The 19,448-nt window shown below is 56.4% G+C and overlaps 1 protein-coding gene across 2 annotated transcripts; it reads right to left on the bottom strand.

Annotated features, from left to right (window-relative positions):
- Positions 1-289: 289 nt before the first annotated feature.
- Positions 290-19,341, bottom strand: ARHGEF1 (Rho guanine nucleotide exchange factor 1). 2 transcript variants are annotated; one of them, XM_063109274.1, is made up of 30 exons: positions 19,256-19,341; positions 15,137-15,179; positions 14,968-15,051; positions 14,389-14,502; positions 12,179-12,277; positions 11,898-11,940; positions 11,415-11,661; positions 10,935-10,964; positions 10,585-10,684; positions 10,343-10,439; positions 10,230-10,265; positions 9,779-9,916; positions 8,802-8,907; positions 7,325-7,492; positions 6,877-7,022; positions 5,155-5,301; positions 4,724-4,806; positions 4,383-4,508; positions 4,191-4,305; positions 3,974-4,074; positions 3,648-3,725; positions 3,303-3,378; positions 3,042-3,209; positions 2,356-2,443; positions 2,127-2,219; positions 1,744-1,811; positions 1,550-1,636; positions 795-958; positions 618-718; positions 290-377 (listed from the first exon to the last, which is right to left on the bottom strand). In XM_063109274.1, exons 2-29 carry the CDS (start codon positions 15,164-15,166, stop codon positions 635-637), a joined length of 2,916 nt encoding a protein of 971 aa, XP_062965344.1. In that variant the 5' UTR covers positions 15,167-15,179; positions 19,256-19,341; the 3' UTR covers positions 290-377; positions 618-634. The 2 variants fall into 2 exon arrangements, with proteins under 2 accessions (XP_062965344.1, XP_062965345.1); XM_063109275.1 differs by lacking the exon at positions 7,325-7,492.
- Between the last annotated feature and the right edge of the window lie 107 nt (positions 19,342-19,448).

Genomic DNA, 19,448 nt, shown 5'->3' with positions numbered 1-19,448 from the left:
CCTCACAAACACAGACCTCTCCTTAGATAATATATATTAAAAAATAAACCTCCAATTCAGGGTATAAAAACAGAGCAAAGGCACTTGGGGGTGGGGGATGGAGGGGTGGCCCCCACAGGCAATACTAAGATAGCCTGGGAAATGGGGGTTACTGTGGTGCCCCCCGGAATGAAGCCCTGAGTCCCCCAAGCAGAACGCAGGAGGGAGAGAAGGCCAAGGCCAACAGGGGAGGCAGGAACCCTGGCTGGGCTCCCCTAGGCGTGGCCCCGGCATCCGGGCTCCCTCTCCTGGGTGCTTGGGGGTTGAGATGCTGCTGCAGCTGTGTGGTTGAGGGTGGCCCCTCACGTCCTCACCTCTGTTCCTCTCCTGGCGAAGGCCTGGGGGATGTGGGAGAAGAAGGAAATGGAGAGATGGGGAGAGAGAGGGAAAGTGGGAGTGACCAAGAGAGCACAAAAGAGGCAGAGACACAGGTGTCAGGAAGTGAAGCAGGGACATTCAGAAAAGACAAATACAGAAGGAGAGAAACAGGGAGATGGATATAGGGACAGGAGCACCTCAGGTGCCCACTCTGGCCCCTCCTCTCAGGCCAGTGCCCGGCCCCAGGGTCCCCCACTCACCTGCCTGGGTAGGGACCTCATGTGCAGCCAGGCTGGGGGACAGGGTTCCCCCCAAGCTGAGAAAGGAGGGATCGCAGGCGGCAAAATTCCTCCTCCAACTCCTGGTAGGGCGTCATCAATGAGAGGGGTCCCCTCCTTCCCCAGCCCGCTCAGGGTTCCCCCCCCACCAGCCACCACCTCCAGCTGCTTTATGGTCTCCTCCAAGCTGAGCAGGTTCTCCTGGATTTCCTGGGTCTGTGCTGAGCTCAGCGGGCTGCCCGCTGGGACCCTATCCTGGTGGTGGGGAGGCCCCGCCCCACTGTCTTCCTCCGCAGGAAACAGGAGCTGCTTCAGGGACAGCACTGGCCAGGGGCAAGGGGGGCGGAGTCAGGAGAAGCTGGGGGATTGGGCTGGGATTGGGGACGGGGGATTCGGCAGGGACTGGCAGGGGCAAGGAGAGGGCAGGGGCCTGCCGAGTGGAGGTGAGGGCGGTCCCAGGCAAGCCTGAGCAGGTGAGGTTGGGATATTCAAAGTAGGGACGAGAGGGCCGGCCGGTGGCTCACTCGGGAGAGTGCGGTGATGATAACACCAAGGCCACAGGTTCGGATCCTATATAGGGATGGCGGTTCGCTCACTGGCTGAGCGTGGTGCTGACAACACCAAGCCAAGGGTTGAGATCCCCTTACAGGTCATCTTTAAAAAAAAAAAAAAAAAAAGTAGGGACGAGGAGGTGGGAGGGCGCTGAAGATGGAGATGCATCCAGGGAGGAGTTGAAAATCAAGGTAGGGATGGAAGCCGCAGGAGACAGAGGGACTTGGGGCCACCCAGGACATTGGTGCAGGCTGGGTGCTTTTGTTTTCTGGCAGCTGGGCATAAAGAAATGTGAAAGGGGAAGACTTTTTCTACTTTGAACAGAGGCACTGTTTGGCCTGAAGGGGGCAGGGCTGGGCTACCTTTCCGAAGGGCCTTGGCAGCCAGCTGGCCCTCAGGGCCTGGTTTGCAGAAGGGTAGGAGGTCACTGAAGATTCTCTCAGCCCGGGCTAGGTAGGGAACAGGGAGGGTGGTCAGATCCTGCTGGGCTTCCTGTGGACGCCTCCTATCACCTGTGACCCCACCCAGTCCCCAGCCCGTGTCCCTCTGGTCTCACCATCAGCCGGAGGCATCTCTCGGCCGCTGTTGCCGTTCTCAGAGCTGCTGAGCAGGGGTTCTCGGGTGCTAAGGGGAGGAAGTGCTGGGTAACCCCACACCCTTGGCCCCAGGGGGTGGCAGGGACAGGGGCACAGAGAGCTGGAGATGGGGAGGCAGGGAGGTCCGGGGACAGAAACAGAGGTCAAGGCCAGGAGACAGGGAGACAGAGAGGCCTGGAGATGGGGGACAGGTGGGGCTGTGGTGGGGTCGGCACATACACACACATGCATGCACACATGTACATGGAGACAAGGTTGGGGTTTGGGTTCTGGGGATGTGCAGGAAAGCTGGCCCCGCCCCGCAACTCCTTGGACCTCCAGCTCCCTCTCTGACTCCCCTCACCTGTTAGGGCTGGGCCGGCTGGGCTTATTAGGGCGGGAGGCAGGGGCAGGGACCTTCAGGGATCCAGCAGTCTCGGTGATAAGGGCACACCAGCTGGGGAGACAGGCCAAGCCCCTGGGCAGTCAGAGCCCCAGACTCTGCACCAGGGCCTTCCACCCCCACACTGTCCCAGGAGACCCAGGGGCCTGGGCTTCCTCTACCCATGCTTGGAACCCAGACCCTCCCTCACTTCTTCCGCTCCGACACAGTCTGCGCCACCAGCTCGTATATCTGAGCCTCCTGGTCCCAGGTAAAAATGACGTAGAAGGCTTTGTGATCTGCAGGGGGAGGGGGAGATGGGGCTCAGAGCCAGCGTACCCCCAATATGTGCCCCTCACTGAGCACAGGCTAAAGGCTGGGGGTGCCCCACCATATGGTGGTACCCAAATAGCTCTCAGGATTCAATTCACTCCTTACTGTCCTGCTAATTTCCAGGGTCCCGCATACACTCCTTGTGAGTCCTCCCTCCCTCACATCCTCTTATCAAGTCAGGAAACAAGTCCCTTGGCTGGCTCTACCTACAGAAATCTTCCAGCCACTCCCGCCATGGAGACACTTCCATTGTCGGTGGCCCTGGTGCAACTTCTTGGCTTCTGCCCCTGCTCCCTAGTTCCCAAGCAGCAGCCAGGTTGTGTTTTCAAAATACTGATCAGAGCCGGGCACTGCTCTGTGCAAACACCAGGGGTAGTTTCCCATCTCACTTAATAAAACCCACTACCCAGCCTGGCCCATCCCTGTCCACTTCTGCCTAGGCCAGCCGAGCCATCCCCTTCTCGCCCTCTGCAGTGGCCTTCCCTTCCCCAGAATGTGCTCTCTCTAGCTCTCTAGTGGGTTCTGCTCCCACCTGCCTGCCCTTGGCCACACAACTGCACTCACCGGTGGCCACCTCGCGGGTCATGGCAGAGGTGAGCCGCAGCACAGGCCGCAGCATGGTCTTGCCATCGGGTGTGGGCGTCAGCGTCCGGCTGTGTGACTTGAGTAGCAGCCGCTCATCCTGGCGCTGGAGCAGCAGTAGCAGGTCGTCCAGCAGCAGCACATGGACCTCTGAGGGGGGTGAGGCCATGGCAGGTGCTCAGCTCCCTTCCTGCCCTGCAGCCCCAGCTCGCTGCCACCTGCTGCTGCCACTCTGGAACTCACCCACAGCCTTGTCCTTTGTCACCCGCCACGTCAGCGGGCCCTCATGGACCAACTTCTTCTTGGTGATGTCCAGGTTCTGGGGGCAGGATGGAGTAATGGTTGGTGCAGCCAAGAGGAGGGGAGGGCAGTGGGTGGGGATGGCCATGGGGCTGAGGATACCAGCCAGGGGTTGCAATGCCCTGGCTAGGAACAAGGTGGGGGGTAAGAGTTTTCACTCCCTGGGTGCACTGTCAGATGCGCAGGGTGGGCTGTGGGCTCCATCAGAGAATCTCCCAGTGGCAGGGCCAGGACAGGCTCAGGGTAGGGAACGGCAGGGGAGGTCCGGGCAAGGCAGGCAGGGCCCACCTTGAACTCGCTCAGCATGGGGTCGCTGCTCTGCCGCAGGTGAGACAAGTCCAGGCGCCGCTGATAATCCTTGAGCCGCTGAGGGAGAGGAGGGTATGTTATGGGGACAAGCCAAATACTGGGGATGACCCTCAGTGACCCCACGGGAGACAAGCCCAGGGTCAGACCTGACCTCCAATGACCCTGGGAGGGAGTAGCTGAGGGTTGGGTCATCCCTTGGACACACAATGATCCTGAGGGGGACAAGCCAAAGGCCAGGCCTGACCTCTGGACAAGCTGAGGTGGGCCTGACCCCTGTACACACACTGCCTCCTGCCCTGGCTCACCAGCAGGTCCTCCATGTCCCGCACTGCTTGGTTCACGTGGTGCAGAATTTCCCGGCAGCACTCGGCTGCTAGCTCTACTTTCTCCCGTTCTGCGGGCTCTTCTGAGGGCAAGAGAGAGAACAGCTTCTGTGAACACCACCCTAGAAGCTCCTGGTTCAGCAGCCAAGGTTTGAGGAAGGAAAGCTGAGGCACCGAGGAGTGGCTGGGCTTTGGGTACCTGTGTTCTGCCCGATGCTCTGCAGGAGCAGGGGGTACTTTGTTAGACGCTGCATCTCCGTGGGGATCATGTCTTTCAGCTGCAGGCGGCGGCACCGCGGCCGGCTCTCAGCATCCTGAGGGGAAAGCAGTCACAGGTGGCCCCTCAGCCCCTCCTTCCCTGGGACCCTGGGGTCCAGACCCCCTGCCTCACCTGTACAAAGGCACAGAATCGAGGTTCCTTGCGCTGTTTTGCTTTGAGCTGCTCTAAGGCAAATGACTGGCGGCTGCAGAAGCGGGAGGAGATTTTCTGGAACCAGGAGCCCTCGGCACCATCAAACTACAGCAAGATTAGGGCCAGGAAAGGAGTCTCAGGTGATACTGGCAAGGACAGGGTCTCACATGGGGATAAAAGCCTAACATAGGAGGACAGGCCTGGGGGCCCAGACCCCTGGGATTTGAGGGGATGTGGTTTGAGACCTGGTTCCCTGGGGGCCAATATTACAGATCTGTGACTGGGAGGAGCGGTTGGGGGGCTGGGCTGGGCACCCTCACCCGGGCCAGCAGCACGTCTCCGATTTCCTCAATGAGGTAGCCACTTTCCTGTCTCCGCTTCATCAGGCGATCGAGGAATAGGGCTGTGGGGAGCAGTGAGGAAAGGCGGTGCTCCTTCAGGGCCCGGCAGATTGTATGTAGTATCTGGTCAGGAGCTGGTGGGGGGTCGGGCTGCAGGTGTGTCTGTGTCTGATCCTTGGGGCCAGTGAGCCTGTCCCCCACCCTACCATGTGCTTAGTGTGCCTGCCTGCCCTGGAATGTGACTCTGGGGGTCCAGGGCAGGTTGTCCCCAGTGCTGGAACAGAGGCTGCCCATGACAGGTGCTCAAGGAGAATGTGCTGAGCTCTAGGTCTGCCCCTGCTGAGGCATCGGAGGAGGGGGACGGAGGAGATGTGGAGAGGCGTGCAGAGGGGCTGCGGCCCTGCACTCACAATGCACCTCGATGAGCTCGTCCAGGCTGGGGAAGATGTTCTGCAGCTCCTCCAGTGGGAAGAAGCCCCCATCTGCCATGGGCTGGTAGAAGAGGTCATGTAGTACCCGCAGCATGCGCACGTGGGCTGCCTCTGTCACCAGCAGCTCTGTGGGCCACCAAAGCAGGAAGCATGCAAACTATGGAGGGGGGCCTCAGAGGCAGGATGGGGGAAGGAGGAGAAGGAAGGGACGGAGCCAGAATGGGTGACGAACGCTGCCTAGAAGTTGACATGGTGGGGAGGAGGGGAGATACTCTCTGTGTGGAGTCATTTATCCCCTTAAATAGCCATTGAGGATTCCTAGACCCACTACCTTTCTCTTTTTGTCCTGGCAGCTAGCTGAGGTAACCAGTGGTCCAAGTTTGCCTATCATGGGATTTTCAGTGACAACACTGGGAAAGTCCTGGGCAAAGCAGGATGAGTTGGTTGCTCCACTGCCAGCAACCTGCAGCCTTGGTTTCTGGTATAATGATTCCCTCCACACACAGGTTGATAGCTTCAGATCCACACTCCACCTTGTTCCCCTGCCCCTAGGGTGCATGTATGAGCTCCAGGGCCCCAGATATTCCCTGAGACTAAATGCACGACTGTGTATGTTGGGCATATTTTTCTGGTGAGAGAAATTGCTGCAATGCTGTCCACTATGGCAGCCACTAGCCACATACACCTTCACATTTTAATTAAAAAAAAAATTCTATTCCCAGTTGTATCCACTGCATTTCAGGTGCTTAACAGCCATATCTAGCTGGTTACCGTGTTGGACAGTGCAGATAAAGCACATTTCCATCATTCGAGAAAGTTCTACCAGATAGCACCACTTGTATTTTTACTATTTCCTTAGAAGGATTTGTGACTCAAAAAGTATTCACCTACTGCCCTAAACATTCTGAATGAGTACCTTTCTTACTACTGATATTTTGTTTTGTTTTGTTTTGTGGCTGGCCGGTAAGGGAATCCAAACCCGTGACCTTGGTGTTATAAGGCCACGTTCTAACCAACTGAGCTAACCGGCCAGCCCTTTTCTTACTATTAAGATACCAGTAAATAAACTTTCATACAAGCTCCCAAAAGTTTTCTACTTTTGCCACCATTCTTTCCCGACACACAATTAGAAAGTACAGAAAAAGAAATGACGAAAATGATACACCCATCATATCTCCTCTCAGAAGCAAGCACTTCAATATTAATCAATATATTGATCATTTTCCCAAGCTTTTCCCTGTGGGAATCTTTTTTCTCTAAGCGATTAAAACCATACTAATAACAGTCCCACTAAAATGCTCTTCCTGTGCCCAACACTGTGCTAAATAAACACTTCACACAAATCACCTCATCAGGACAATCTTTTGAGGTAGGAATTATTAGTACCCATGTTTCACAAATAAGGAAACAAAGACTGACATGAGAAATGCAATTTTATATACCATTTCTGGCTCTTAACATCAGCATTGTCTGCACTACTAAAAACCCTTTGCAAATGTCACTTTGACAGCTGCATTCATGTTCTATCTAGTGGCTGTTCCACAATTTACGTAACAACTTGTCCCATTAGAAACGAGTTCTCTTCTTGTTCTCCCTGTGGTAAATAGGGACCAAGATGGACACCTCCCTGCATCTGTCTCTGCCTTTGCCAAAACTGGATTGTGCCCTTGGCCACAGTAGGGTGGACAGGGTGGCACTCACCACTGATGACCTCCTGCCGCTTCACCTGGTTCTTGGGCAGGCTGTGCAGGGTTTCTGGAGGGACTAGTTCCCGCCAGCCGGGAGGCTCTTCTGGTTCCAGCTCCAGTACCGACCGCCCCGGCTCCCCCTCATCTCCAGGCTCCGGGCTGTGGACAGATGCCTTGTTAGGGCCCCAGCCTGGGGCACCCCAGGAAGGAGCCTTCGACTCCTTAGTGTCCAGCTCCTCTCAGTGTCCTGGGCATTCGATGCCCCCAGGGTGGCCCATGCTTCATTCCCCAAATTTCTAGAAAGAAGTGTCCCACCCCCTTTTCCTCCAAGGCCCATGACTGCACTTGGCCCTTCGTGACCTCAGCATCCAATGCCCATTTCTCTGTGACTCTGGCAACAACCCCCCTCCCTGATTCTCCAGGCTGCCTCAGTGGATGGGGGTGGGGGGGGAGTGACGTACGTGGCTCGTCGGGCAGGGCCAAGCACGGCCGTGGCGGAGCTGGGGTCCATGTCCACGTCGCTCCGGGAGCGGCCCCCACCCCGGCCCTTAGCCCCGAGGCTGCCCCGGGAAGGCCGGCGGCGGTCACTCACCCGCAGGCTCTCCGAGCGCCCCAGACGCCCCGATAGCCTGGACCCCGAGGCCAAGGACAGAGTCAGGCAGAGGCCGGGACAGAGATAAGGAGAGACCAAGACAAGGACAGAGATGAGGAGAGACTAGGACAGGGACAGAGATGGGGAGAGTCCAGGACAGCGACAGGGGAGACCAGGACAGGGACAAGGGAGTACAGGACAGGGATGGGGAGACCAGGACAGAGATGGGCAGCGACCAGGACAGGGACAGGGGAGACCAGGACAGAGATCAAACATGCAACAGAAGAGAGGAGAGAGTCAGAAGTAGTGGGATTTTAGGGGTGCTGGGGTGGGTAGGTGGGGGGGTGTCCAGGAGGAATACTGAAATTTGGTCAAGGAAGGGGATGGGAACCAAGTGTGGCACAAAGGACTGACCCCCTCCCTTCCCTGAGGCAGAGGGATGGGGACAGAGGCAGGGGAAGAAGGATTTTGATACTTAGCTCTTCAACTGGGAGGGTGATGTCCCTATCCACCCCTCACAGGGGGTGAAGGGGAGGGGGTGGTCATGGGGAGAGGGGAGGGGCTGGGAGAAATGGGGGAGGGGCTAGCCCTCCCCCACCCAGGGCCCAGGCACCCACCTCTTCCACCTTCTGGGGAGAGAGGGGCACAGGGTCAGAGGTGGACCCAGATGGAACATAAGCCACCTCCCCACACCCGCCAAAGGGTCCCCAAAGCAGCAGCACAAGGACAGGCAGGGGGCAGAACCTGCCCCCCAACTGGGAGGGGGACAGGGCCCCCGGGGCACGGAGCACAGAGGGGTGGGGGATTGAGGGCCAGGGCACCAGGAGGCAGGAGCAAGGCGGCAGGGCTGGGGCTCAAAAGAGAAGGGGAAGGAAGGGGAAAGATGAAAGGCCAGGAGGAGCTGAGGGGCATGAAGAGCAGGGAAAGAGGAGCGGCGAGGAGAAGGGGAAGAAAACCAGGCCACAGAGAGGAGGAGGATGAGGGGAAAAGAAGGAGGATAAGAGGAGAGAAAGGGAGGAAGGAATGAGAAGAGGAAAATCAGTGAGGAAGGAAGCAGCAGAGGAAAGAGGGAAAAAAAGGGAGGAAGAAGGATGGGGGAGGAGACGAGGAAGAAAGGGGACAATGAGGAAAGGGGAAGGAGGAAAAAAGGAGGCAAAGGAGAAGGGAGACCTGAAGGAAAGCAGAAGAGAGAGAGAAGAGGGAAGAAAGAGGAGCAAGGCAGAGTAGAGATGGCTCAGGCACAGGCAGGTGCAGATGGCAGCAGCGACCTTGACACACACCATCCCCAGCCCCAAATAAGCTTGTCCCTGCCCTGCCCAGCCCCTCCTGCACCCCGGCCTGGGCACCTCTCTGTATCAGGACCCTCGTCGGTGCTCTCTGGGGGTGCTGGGGGCTCCAGGCTAGTCAGGCCCTGCGGGGGTGGGTCCCCCAGCTCCAGTGGGGCATCAAAACCTGTGGCGATGGAGAGAGGGGGACGAGGCTGGCTGGAAGGCCCCTGTGGTGGCAAGACCAACACTCTGGGGGCCTCAGCTTCCTTTGCTGTGAAATGGGGGGGAGGGGAGGCGGCACTAAAGCCATCCAGTGCCTGGCAGACTCCAAGTGGCTGCTTCATACTTCAGTGGAGGACAGACAGACATTAAAACCTCTGACAACACGGCTGTAGGCAGCTAGGGGCCAGGTGGGTGGAGAAGCCACATAAGGTCTTGTGGGAAGAGGATACACTCCATTTAGAGATGAGGAAGTTGAGGCTCAGAGAGGTGAGTGGCTTCCAAGATATAACACAAGTGAGCAGTTGTCTGAATTTGAACCCAGGCCCAACCAAGCAGCGTCTGAGATCCAGGGGCCGAGGGCCACACAGTTTAAGGATTGTGCAAGAAGTTAATGGGCCGAGGAGCTCCCCACCTGAGGGCATCATCAGAGGGTGGACTGGCCAGGCATTCAGAGGGAGTCTGGGAAACGAGGTCAGAAACTGTGGGGAGAGCCCTGGAAAGGGTAAACTGAGGGAAGGGGATGTTATTAATAACACTGGTGACCAGGAGCATGGAGGAGCAGATGCTGAGAATGAAGGGGAAGTCTTGCAGGAGAAAGGTTTATATTTGTCTTTTTCGTGACCGGCACTCAGCCAGTGAGTGCACCGGCCATTCCTATATAGGATCCGAACCCGTGGTAGGAGCGTTGCCGCGCTCCCAGCGCTGCACTCTCCGGAGTGCACCACGGGCTCGGCCAAAAGGTTTATATTTGATGGGCACTGCCAGAGGTTGGTAGCACTCCTGCCCTGGGGTCCCAGGGCCCCTCATAGAGCCCTGGCCCAGGGAACTCTCACCTGGTTCCTTGTCTGGGCTGTCGCCAGGCAGAGGATGCAGAGAGACTCCGGGGGTGTCTTGCCCAGGAGCCCCTACATTACGGTCCCGAGAGGGCACCCCCATTCCTCCCTTCCGATCTGTACTGCCTGGCTTCTCAGCTGGGGAGATAGCAAGGGAGAAAGGAGGAAATGAGTAAACAGCAACTCCAACACACAACCACTGGGAGATCCAAGATGCTGTGCTCCAGCTCCTCTTCCCCACCATGAGGAGACCCATCTTCCCTCAAGTCCGAGAAACCCTACCCCACTCCCTCCTCCTACAAACCCAGGAGTCCAGGCCCAGCCCCTCCTCCTCAAGTTCCAGAAGGCCAGTCTCTCATCCCCTCCTCCCTTAGACCCAGGAGTCCAGTCTCCCATCCTCTCCTCCCCCCTCAGGTCTAGAGGATGGATGCTCTGGATACAGGTCCATTACCATCAATCTCGCCTTTGAGGTGTCGAAAATCTGGAGCTGAAACCAGAGGGAGTCAGTGAGGTGGGGGTGGGGCAGGGGAAGACAGGGCAGGGCAGAGGTCAGGGCCACCTTACCCTGGGCCTCTCCCCGGTTCCAGCGGGCAGCATCCAGGATGCTGCTCAGTCCTTTCTTGGTCTTGGGAGGCTCATCTGACCGCCGGTTCCCCATCACCTGTGGGAAGGTGGGGGGAAGAGAGGGCTGAGCATTTCTGAGAAACCAACAAAGCAGAATTGGACCCTAGGTATCAGAGCTACAAGGCTCCCCTAGGGGCATCTCTGGAGGAGAAAGGGCCAGGTTTGGGTGCTGAGGAAAGCACCTTTTTCCGGAAGAAGTTCCTCCCCGACTTCTTGTCCCCGCTCTTGGTCCGCACCCCAAGGTGGCGCATGTACAGGCTGATGGCATTGACCACAGCGGCACTGTGGGGAGGGGACAGTGAGGGCCCCAATACACACGCACAGATGTGCACACTACTGCCCCAGAGGCAGGGGCTGGCCTTCTCTCCTAACCCATAGCCATTTCCTATGAGTCTCCAAGGAAAGGTGAGGGGATTCAAAAGGACAGAGGCCAGTTGCTCCATGCCCAGGACCTGGGAGTCTAGCCCCAGCCTCTCCTCCCTTAGGCCCAGGAGACCAAATGCCTCCCTCTGTTGTCCTCTGCTCCCATCACCTCTTTTCTTCATCAGTAGAGATGGTATGTCTGCAGGGAGAAGAAAGAAGTTTGTGACAAATTTGCTAAGCCTAGGGTCCCTGTCCACTTAGTACACATCTCCGGTTGCTGTCCACATGCTCTGGAAGCTGGGATAGGGAAGGACAGCTGAGTTGGAGAGGGGAAACTGCCAAAGCAACTGGGAAGAACCACAGGAGGGAGGAGGATCTCGCATCCAGGAGGACAGGAATTGCAAGGATAGGACCCAAGTGCCATGCCCAAGCATGAGAGAGGAGACAAGACCTGGAAACTGTGAGGGAACCCGGAAGCTGGGAAGGAAGACTCAGAGCCAGGATGAATTAAAATGCCAGGACGTGGGGAAGAGCCCAGATGCTAGGAAATGAATGCTGAAGCTGAAAAGGGAGCCTGCAAACTAGGGATGGAACAGGCCAGAGGCAGCAGAGGGTGCCCTGACGGCTGGGGAGGGGGCTGGCCACTTACTGCATCTCCTCCAGGTGGGTCAGCAGTCGCTCAGCCACATGCCGCTCCCGGGCTTCGTAGCTGGCACGGTCCCGCCCAACCCAGGCCTCTAGTTGGGCCAGCTCCTGCTCCCAGGGCGTCATGCCCATAAGCCGCTTGGAGCGGAAGTCCTCCAGCTGACGGCTCACGGCTGCTTGCTGGCTCTGCACCACCTCCTGCACAAACCGCCGCTGGATATCCTCGGAGATGAGCTCGGGCCGTGTACGGTCTGCAGGGACACACAGGGGCTGGGGCAAGCTCCCTGGTCACTTGTACCAGTCCCCACCCATCCTTGGACTCCAACAGCCATGCTTCCTTGGGCTACCACAGTCAAGAAGGAATGAATGAATCTCAACTGCCCAAGTGGAGCCTGGGAATGTGGTCTCTCTCCCTGGGGCCTCCTGGGAGGCGGGGAACATGCTAAAGACCTCTCCCTCATCCCTTGTCCCCTCCTCCTCTCCTTACCAAGTTCAAAGGCGACACTGGGAGGGACTGACACCCGCAGGATCTGATCAGGAGAGAGAGTGGAGTGAAGGGGAGGACTTGGGAGTGGTGGGATGCAGCCTGAGGTCTGATGGGAACGATGGCCTGAGGGATGGTGCTGGGGAAGGTCCAGGTTGGCAGTTGCCCCCGGAATGGCTGCCCTTCCCACTGCCCTCAGCTGGGTGGAGGTTGTGAGGTACAGAGTGGCTCTCCAAGACCAAGCAGGGGGTGGGAGAGTGGGGCCGCTTGGAGGCATCTCTCACCGCAGTCTTCTCCAGGAAGCTGTGGCAGAAGTCGAGGAAGGCTTTCTTGACCTCCTTGGGGCCCAGTGAGCTCAGCATGTCCGCATGCAGGCAGCAGAGCTGGGGAGACACAGGGTGTGATTCTCCTCCCTCCCACCCCTGCCAAAGCACACTCCCCCTTTGGAAAGCCTAAAGGCCTTCCCAGCCTCCTGGCCTCCCCATGGCTGTGGGACTCAGATGCCATTTCCTCTGGGAAGTGCTCAGTGATCTCCACTCCCACCCCCAGGCCCTTACCTCCTTTGCAACTTCCATGGGGCCACCATGAGCATTTTCTAATTTTCTGTCCTGTAATATAGTTCTTTATGGTTCTATATCCTCCCTAGGACGATGTCGACTACGACTGGCTATACTGAGAGCTTAACATGTAACAGGCACTGTTATAAACGCTTTAAATGCATTAACCTGTTCAATCATACAGACCATCATTATTCCCATTTTACAGATGAGAAAACTGAACTCATGGAGCTTGCTTAAGGTCACACAGCTAGTAGTAAGTGGCAAAGCTAGGATTCAAACCCAGGCAACCTGTCTCCACTATACTCCACTGCCTAGAAATATTGTCAGCAACTTGATGGTGTGTGTGTGTGTGTGTATGTGTTTGGGTGAGGGGTAGGTTCTGATTCATCCTGGACATGGCCCAGCACATAGTGAGGGCTTGGTAAATAAATCGGTGGACAAGTGGGGCTCACTCATGCATTTGTCAAGCATTTCTTGAGGTTGCCTGTGGGCCAGCCCTGGACTGGGTGATGCTCCAACCGGTCCTGGCTCCTGGGGGGCTCTCACTGGGTGAGTGACATGGTCTTAGTGTGCTAAAGTCTCACTCTAATGGGGGTGGGACTCTTTCTCCACTTTAAACAGTTCCAACAAATCTATGTCCACACTTCTCACTCCCACTTCTAAAATAGAGCAAAATTCTATGAAAGGCTAAGAGGAAGCAGCCTATCTTTCTTTCGACCACTCCTCCAAGCTGTTGAAATGAGGGTACAGCATGAGGATAAATCTCAAAATGCCAGAGGCCATCTGGGTCACCTCAGGTGAACCCCTGACCTTCTCTAGGTCTCAGTTTCCACATCTGTGAAAGAACATGACAATATAATCCAGGGCTGAGGTCCAGGATCTGAAGCTCACATGTTCTAGAAACCCCAAGGATCAGGTGGGGATTCCCTTGCCCAGCGGGCCAGAGCCATGTGCAGGGGAGGGGCAGCCACGTTTCTGTAGAGAGAATGCAGATGGAGAGATACTGACGAATTCCTGATTTTCTGTCAGCTTCTAATCCTTTCGCATCAGGATGACCAGCCTCCTGCCTTGCAGATGATGTTCCCTTCTTTCTGCATCCCCCAGCTCCCTCCCACTACTTCTATCAGTCTCCTACTTTTCTACAGGGATTCACTATGCAGTTCCATTCAGTGCAGTGCAGTGAACTATCCTTCCGCTCGTGTCCTGTGTTGGGCTGAACTGGGTTTCCTTGGGATGAGACTCTTTTCTACAGACCACCCCCTGTCAGCCAGCACTGTGGCTTCTCTCTTCCTAAATCACCTGCCAGGTTTCCTAGACTCTGCAGGCGTTTCTGGGCTACATCGTTCTGCCTCCACATCTCCCAGGTATATTCTGCCTGATCCAGGAGGTTTCTGGATCAACAATTACATTCTGCCTGCCTTGTGGGCTGCTTGTGGTGGTTTTCTGGTTTCTGGATCAGGGAAACCAGAAACCTGCTGTGCCACCTAGACTCGGGATGGCTAACAGCTTTCTCCCAAGCACCAATCCTGACTGACTGGCTGGTGGCACCTGCTGAGAAGGCCATGTAGAGAAAGATTTGATCCCCCACCAGAGTCCGTGGAAACGGTGCTGTCATTGATGGGTGATGCTGCCACAGGCCTGGAAGGGGGACGGGACGTGGTCTCTGTCAGGACATGGATTCTGTTGCTCTCTGATCAGCCCTGCCACGTACACTCTCCTGCCTGCGTTCGCTGTTCACTGAGATTTACATGGGCACCTGCAATCTTGGCTAGATCACATGGCGGCTTCTGACTCTCCTCTATGGTGTGCTTTATTTCCAGATCTTGTGCTGTGCATTCTGGATCTGGTTTTCCAGATCCTCCTGGCTCATATTCACTGGTCTAGCTCGCTGAAAGCTGTGGCCGGTTCCATTGCCTACCCAGCCCTGCTCTCACCAGGGGTCCCGGCTCGAATTGCAGGGCCACGTGCTGCAGGAGGGCCATGAGGTGGGCCGGGCGCCGCTTCACCTGCTCCAGGCTTTGGAACTGGCTGTTTTGCTCCTCCGAGTTCTGGAGGTGGGGATGTGAATGAGTATAAAGGTGAGAAGACGAGGGGCCTTGGACCTGACCCTACCAGTTCCCTGGCACTTCCCAATGGATACAAGCTGGGGAAGATCCTGAGAAGTGGGAGGTAGAGATGGTGGTGGGAAGTAAGGGCAGGTGGTTGGGGAGAATGGATGAGATTTAATGTTATATCTATCAACAGAAATTTGGAGAAGGAATGGAGATCCATGTTGGGGGGGGCAGTGATAAAAATTGGAGTTAAGAGTAAGAGGGTGAGAGTCTCTGTTGTGATGTGGGTACTGAGCATGGGGCAGGGGAGATGAGGAAAGGGGCAGCAGGAAGATGAAAGAACACGAGGTGGGCAGTGGGAGGAGGCAGGGTGGATGGCATCAGAGGATGGAGAACTGGACCTATTGTGGGAGGGGACACTGAGGATGGGAAAGAAGCTTTTCCACCCCATCTCCTGCTCACCGTCTCCAGCTCATTCTCAAAATCCTCGTCCTCAGCCCCGATGATGCTGATGGGCACCAGGCCAGGCCGGGGGGGCCCTGGGGCCTGTGGAAGGGGAGGGACGGCTTTAGTCCACAGTGTTCCCACTCACAGCCCCGGAGTCCCCTCAGCCCTTACTGTCTCCACTCACCGCCCCTCGGGCAACGTCTTCCATCTCCATGGGCTCTGCAAGGCTGGGGAAGAGGAGGGGCTGCGGTTAGGGCGGTTAGGGCGGGAGGAGGCGGTACAGGGCAGTTACTCACAGATTCCCAGCCCAGGTGCAAAGGTGAGTAAACAGCCTCCCCCGTCCCGGCCTCTGCAGCTCAATGGGGCCTCTGTGTGGCGACAAAGAGCCCTTGAGAGGCCAGCTTGGGGGTGGGGAGCCTGAGGATGGGAGTCTGGAGGGGGGGGTGGGCTGGAAGCCCAGGAGCCTGGGTCCATCAGAGGGCTGTGTCTGAGAGCCTACAATTTTGGGTCCCTCATGGAGGACAGGCTGAGGGCTGGGGGTTGGTTCCTGAGGGGGCAGGGCCTAGAAGCAAGCAGAGTTAAAAGGAAGGTTAAAGGGGAGGTAAGGAGAATGCCTGGGTGTTGGGGGCTCTCCTCTGCTCTGTGACAGGCCTGGGGCAGGATGTCGCCGCTGAACCCACCGGCCCCACTTCCTGTGACAGGAAGTCACAATGGCAAACCCCCAACCCCCAACTCTCTCCACATAAGAAAACAAAACTCTGAGTCCTCCTCCTGCAGGGTTCTGGAGTCCCCAGACTCCCTGGAGGTGCTTCTTTTCCTCAGAAGCCTCCTATCTTTCCCAGCTTCCAATCCCAGAGAGTAAGTGAGGGTCCTCAGACAGCCCATGCCCAAGGTGTGTCTGTCTCCCTGCACCCTCTGTCTTGCCCGACCTTTTCTTTCCCCAGCCAGCTCTCCCTGGCTGTCTCTCCCTTCAATCTGTTTCATGTCTCTACCTCTCTCCTCCCTGTTTCTTCACCTTTCTGGTTCCCTTCCTTCAGACCTGTCTCTATCTCCCTTCCCTCCTTCTCTCCCCCTCTCTCCCCTCTGCTGGTTGCACACCCCTCCCTGCTTCTGTTGCTCCCTGCCTCTTTCCTCCCTGCCCGTCTGTCCTAAATCTGGTTTCTGTAGCCACCATTTCCATGCCGCTCCGAGTCGTAGACTCATGTACTGTTTCTCATCTCTATCCCTTTCTCTCCTCCATCTCTTGCTGTCATTCTCATCTTTGTTTCCCCTTCTCCCTGAGTCTTTCCACTCACATCTTCTGTGTCCTTAATTAGTCTGACTAATGCCATGGGAGCCTATGTCAGGTGGGAAGGAACTGTGGAAAGAGAGGTGGGGTGGACCAGTGGCGGGGGACAGCTCCCCACAGCCCAAAGCTATTTATAACCTGGTAGTCTGAGACCCACCCTTCTCCCTCTTCCCTGGGCCTCCTCCCTAGTACTCAATAAATGGTAGCTATGACTTTGGTTGATTAAACAATGATGCCTTCTGGAGTATTCAAATGCCATCCTGTGGGTCCACCCGAGCAGGCATCATTTTATATCCAAGCTTGGGTAATAAAGATTTGAGCACTGTTGGATACATAAATAAATTTGCAAACCAAGGCAGAAAAATAATAGTTATTTATTATTAAGCTAAACTCAATTAGCACTTGCAGTGTGCTAAGCATTGCTCTAAGTGCTTCTCACCTATTAACTCATTTAACCCTCGCAACCAAATGCACCCCATGCTATTGTTATTCTCATTAGAGAGGATAAACCTTTCCCAGGCCACTAGCTGCTTCCACCACTTCTGGACTGGAAAACATGACCAACGACATGGAGGATCCATGCTCATCCCACTTACGGGTGGAAAGGTTTGCCTGAAGCAGGGAGATTCCAAAGGGGCAAAGGAGGGATCCCATATTATCTGAGCAAATGCTCAGTGCCAAGCCCCATATTGTGCATTTGATGAATATTATCTCCTTACTCCTCATCATGATAAGAAATAATACCTAACACTTCAGGTGCATTTAGTATGTGCCAGGAACAGCATTACTGCTTTACAGGTATTAACTCATTGAGGTATAATTTTTATTCCCATTTTACAGAGGAGGAAACTGAGGCACGGCTCATAAGGGACAAAGCCAAGATTCAGACTCCCAGAGTTTATCTATTTAACACAGAATGTGTTGCTTCAGAGTATGGGGACCCCTCACCCCATCTTTAGGACACTAATATCTGAACCAAAGCTCTGAGACACATCAGGGCTCTTTATGGTGTCTGGGAAAGTATGTGGTCACACGGTCTAGGCAGGAGTGCAGATTGAACTAGGCTGTCCAGAGGCCTGGGGTGCAGAGAGGACCGGGTTGGGGGCGCAAGTGGGTAGTACTGGCTGTTTCGGAGATGGTGGATGAGGGGGTCCCACAGGGCTGGGTAGTCACAGGTGAAGCTGTCGAGGATAGATGGAACTATGGGCAACTGAGGGAGAACTGTGTGCTGAGGATCTGGGTGTCAGGGCAGGTTTTGAAGGTCCATAGGGGTGAAAGACCTAGAGCGAAGCGGGCCCATGTGGGGGCCTACATGGCGCCTAGGTTCAATGCTGGGCTCACGGTCTGTAAGACACTGAGCGGATGACCTAGGGTCTCCAAGATCCTCTGGGAGCCTCAGAGAACATAAAAGGGGCCCTGGGAATGTATACGTCCCCAGATTCTGCTTGACACACGGTGGTTCTAAAGGATAGGGGGAACATACGAATCATGATTCTATAGGGAAAGAAGCCAGTTTACGGGACCTCTGAAGACTTAAAAGGGGCTCCGAATTCTATAGGAGTGTGTGGTGGGTCCCGAGACCAGAGCCCCGGATACTAGGGGATGCTATTGATCTATGCGGACTCAACGTCTACGAGAAGCCAGGTCACCATGGGGAGTCAGCAGGAACCTAGAGGGTCTGTTAGACCTTGTAATCTATATGCAGAGTGGAGAGTCTACACGAACCTCAAATCTTGCATGGGACTTGGCGGGTCTATACAAGCCCTAAATTTTACAGGAGACATGGCGGTATGCACGGCTGGGGATGCCGGAACGGACGTGCGGTCAGATTCTGACGCCCGCCGGGGGCCGCGTCCCTCACCTTCTCTGGGTGGGAAAAGAAGCCACCGCAGCAGCCGGAACCGAACCCTCCCCGCGCTGGCTCCAGGATCCTCCCCACCCCTGCCCTCGAGTCGCTCTAGCCGCCCCGGAGGCCACCTTTGCGCCGAGATCCACTCCTCCTGCCGGCCGCTCTAGCCCGCCTCCTGCCAAGCTCCTGCCCCCGGCGACTCTACTCCTCCTGCCGACCGCTCTAGCTCTCCACTAAGCCACGCTGGCCATATAGGGCCGCTCTGGCCTGTCTTGGAGGGCAGGCTTTCCATATCTCGACTGTCCCCGTCACTCTCCCGGGCCACGCCCCCCACCCAGAAGTGCGGATGATTCCAACCCCTGGCCAGAGCTAAATCGGAGATCGACCCTCATTAAGCTTCCCGCTCTACTTCTCTACCCAACTCGGGGACCAGCTGAATTGCCAATGATCGTACAATTCCCTCCGCGCCCCGTCTCCCCTTCTGCTGAAGGGGGAAAGCAAAAATCCTGAGTTTGAGTATACCTTTCCCTCTGACATGCTATGTAACCTGGGAAAAGTAATCACGTCTTTCCAGGGCTCAGTCTTCCCATCTGTACAATGGGGAGAGGTCACCAGCTCTCTCCCCACATCCATCTCCCAGCGTATAATTAATGACCCAGAAAAGAGCTTTCCGAAAACGCTTTCAAATGTACTTTGCAACTTCCAGCTTCATGGAGGCCCACGGCTTTTTTTATTATTGTTGTCTTTCTCTTTAGTTGGCTCTAGGACAGCGTTTAGCAGAAAGCACCTGCGAATTCAAATCCTAATTCCATATGGTCTCACGATGTGTGTCGCCTGGAAAGAGTCAGTTCTGCTCCCTGGGCCTCAGCTTCCACACACATACAATGGGTCTGATCATCTGTCCTCCACTGAGCAGTAGGGAGGCCTTGACTCTGTCCTTGCACCGTCCATTCCCACCTGCTGGGCACCCGGCAAGTGCTAGTTCTCCTCTCTTTGCCCCCTTTGGCAGATGGGAAAACTGAGGCCCAAGGAGGGGCGGCCGCTGTCTCGGTGGGGCCCGAGGAGGCCCCTCCACTGCGGGCAGCGCCCCAGGCCCCTCCCTCCTCCTCCCCACTTCCCCTAGCGGCCGAGGGGAAGGAGGCCGGGCGGGGCCGGGGCCGGCGTACCTGGTGTCCGCGCGGGGAGGTGACCGGCGGGGCGCCCGAGGTCGGGCTAGGAGATCCCGGGCCCTGTGTCCCGGCTCCCGCTTCCTGGCTCTGGCGGGGCAGGAAGTTGGGGCGTTTTTCCGGAGGCCCCCGCCCCGCCGCCCCTCCCCGCTTCCTGCCCGCGCCCCGCGCCCGCCCGGCACCTCTGCTTCCT

This window comes from Cynocephalus volans, chromosome 10 (assembly GCF_027409185.1).
Source record: "Cynocephalus volans isolate mCynVol1 chromosome 10, mCynVol1.pri, whole genome shotgun sequence".
NCBI lineage: Eukaryota > Metazoa > Chordata > Mammalia > Dermoptera > Cynocephalidae > Cynocephalus > Cynocephalus volans.
The sequence above is the reverse complement of the archived record's forward strand: the minus strand, read 5'-3'. Positions and strand labels throughout refer to the sequence as shown.

Excerpts from the sequence above, each read along its gene's own strand:
- ARHGEF1 (XM_063109274.1), bottom strand. The coding sequence starts at position 15,166 with ATGGAGATGGAAGACGTTGCCCGAGGGGCG. Across the intron at positions 1,812-2,126 it reads AGCCGGCCCAGCCCTAACAG|CACCCGAGAACCCCTGCTCA; the intron begins GTGAGGGGAGTC and ends TCCTCCCCTTAG. Across the intron at positions 719-794 it reads AGACCATAAAGCAGCTGGAG|GAGTTGGAGGAGGAATTTTG; the intron begins GTGGTGGCTGGT and ends ACGCCCTACCAG.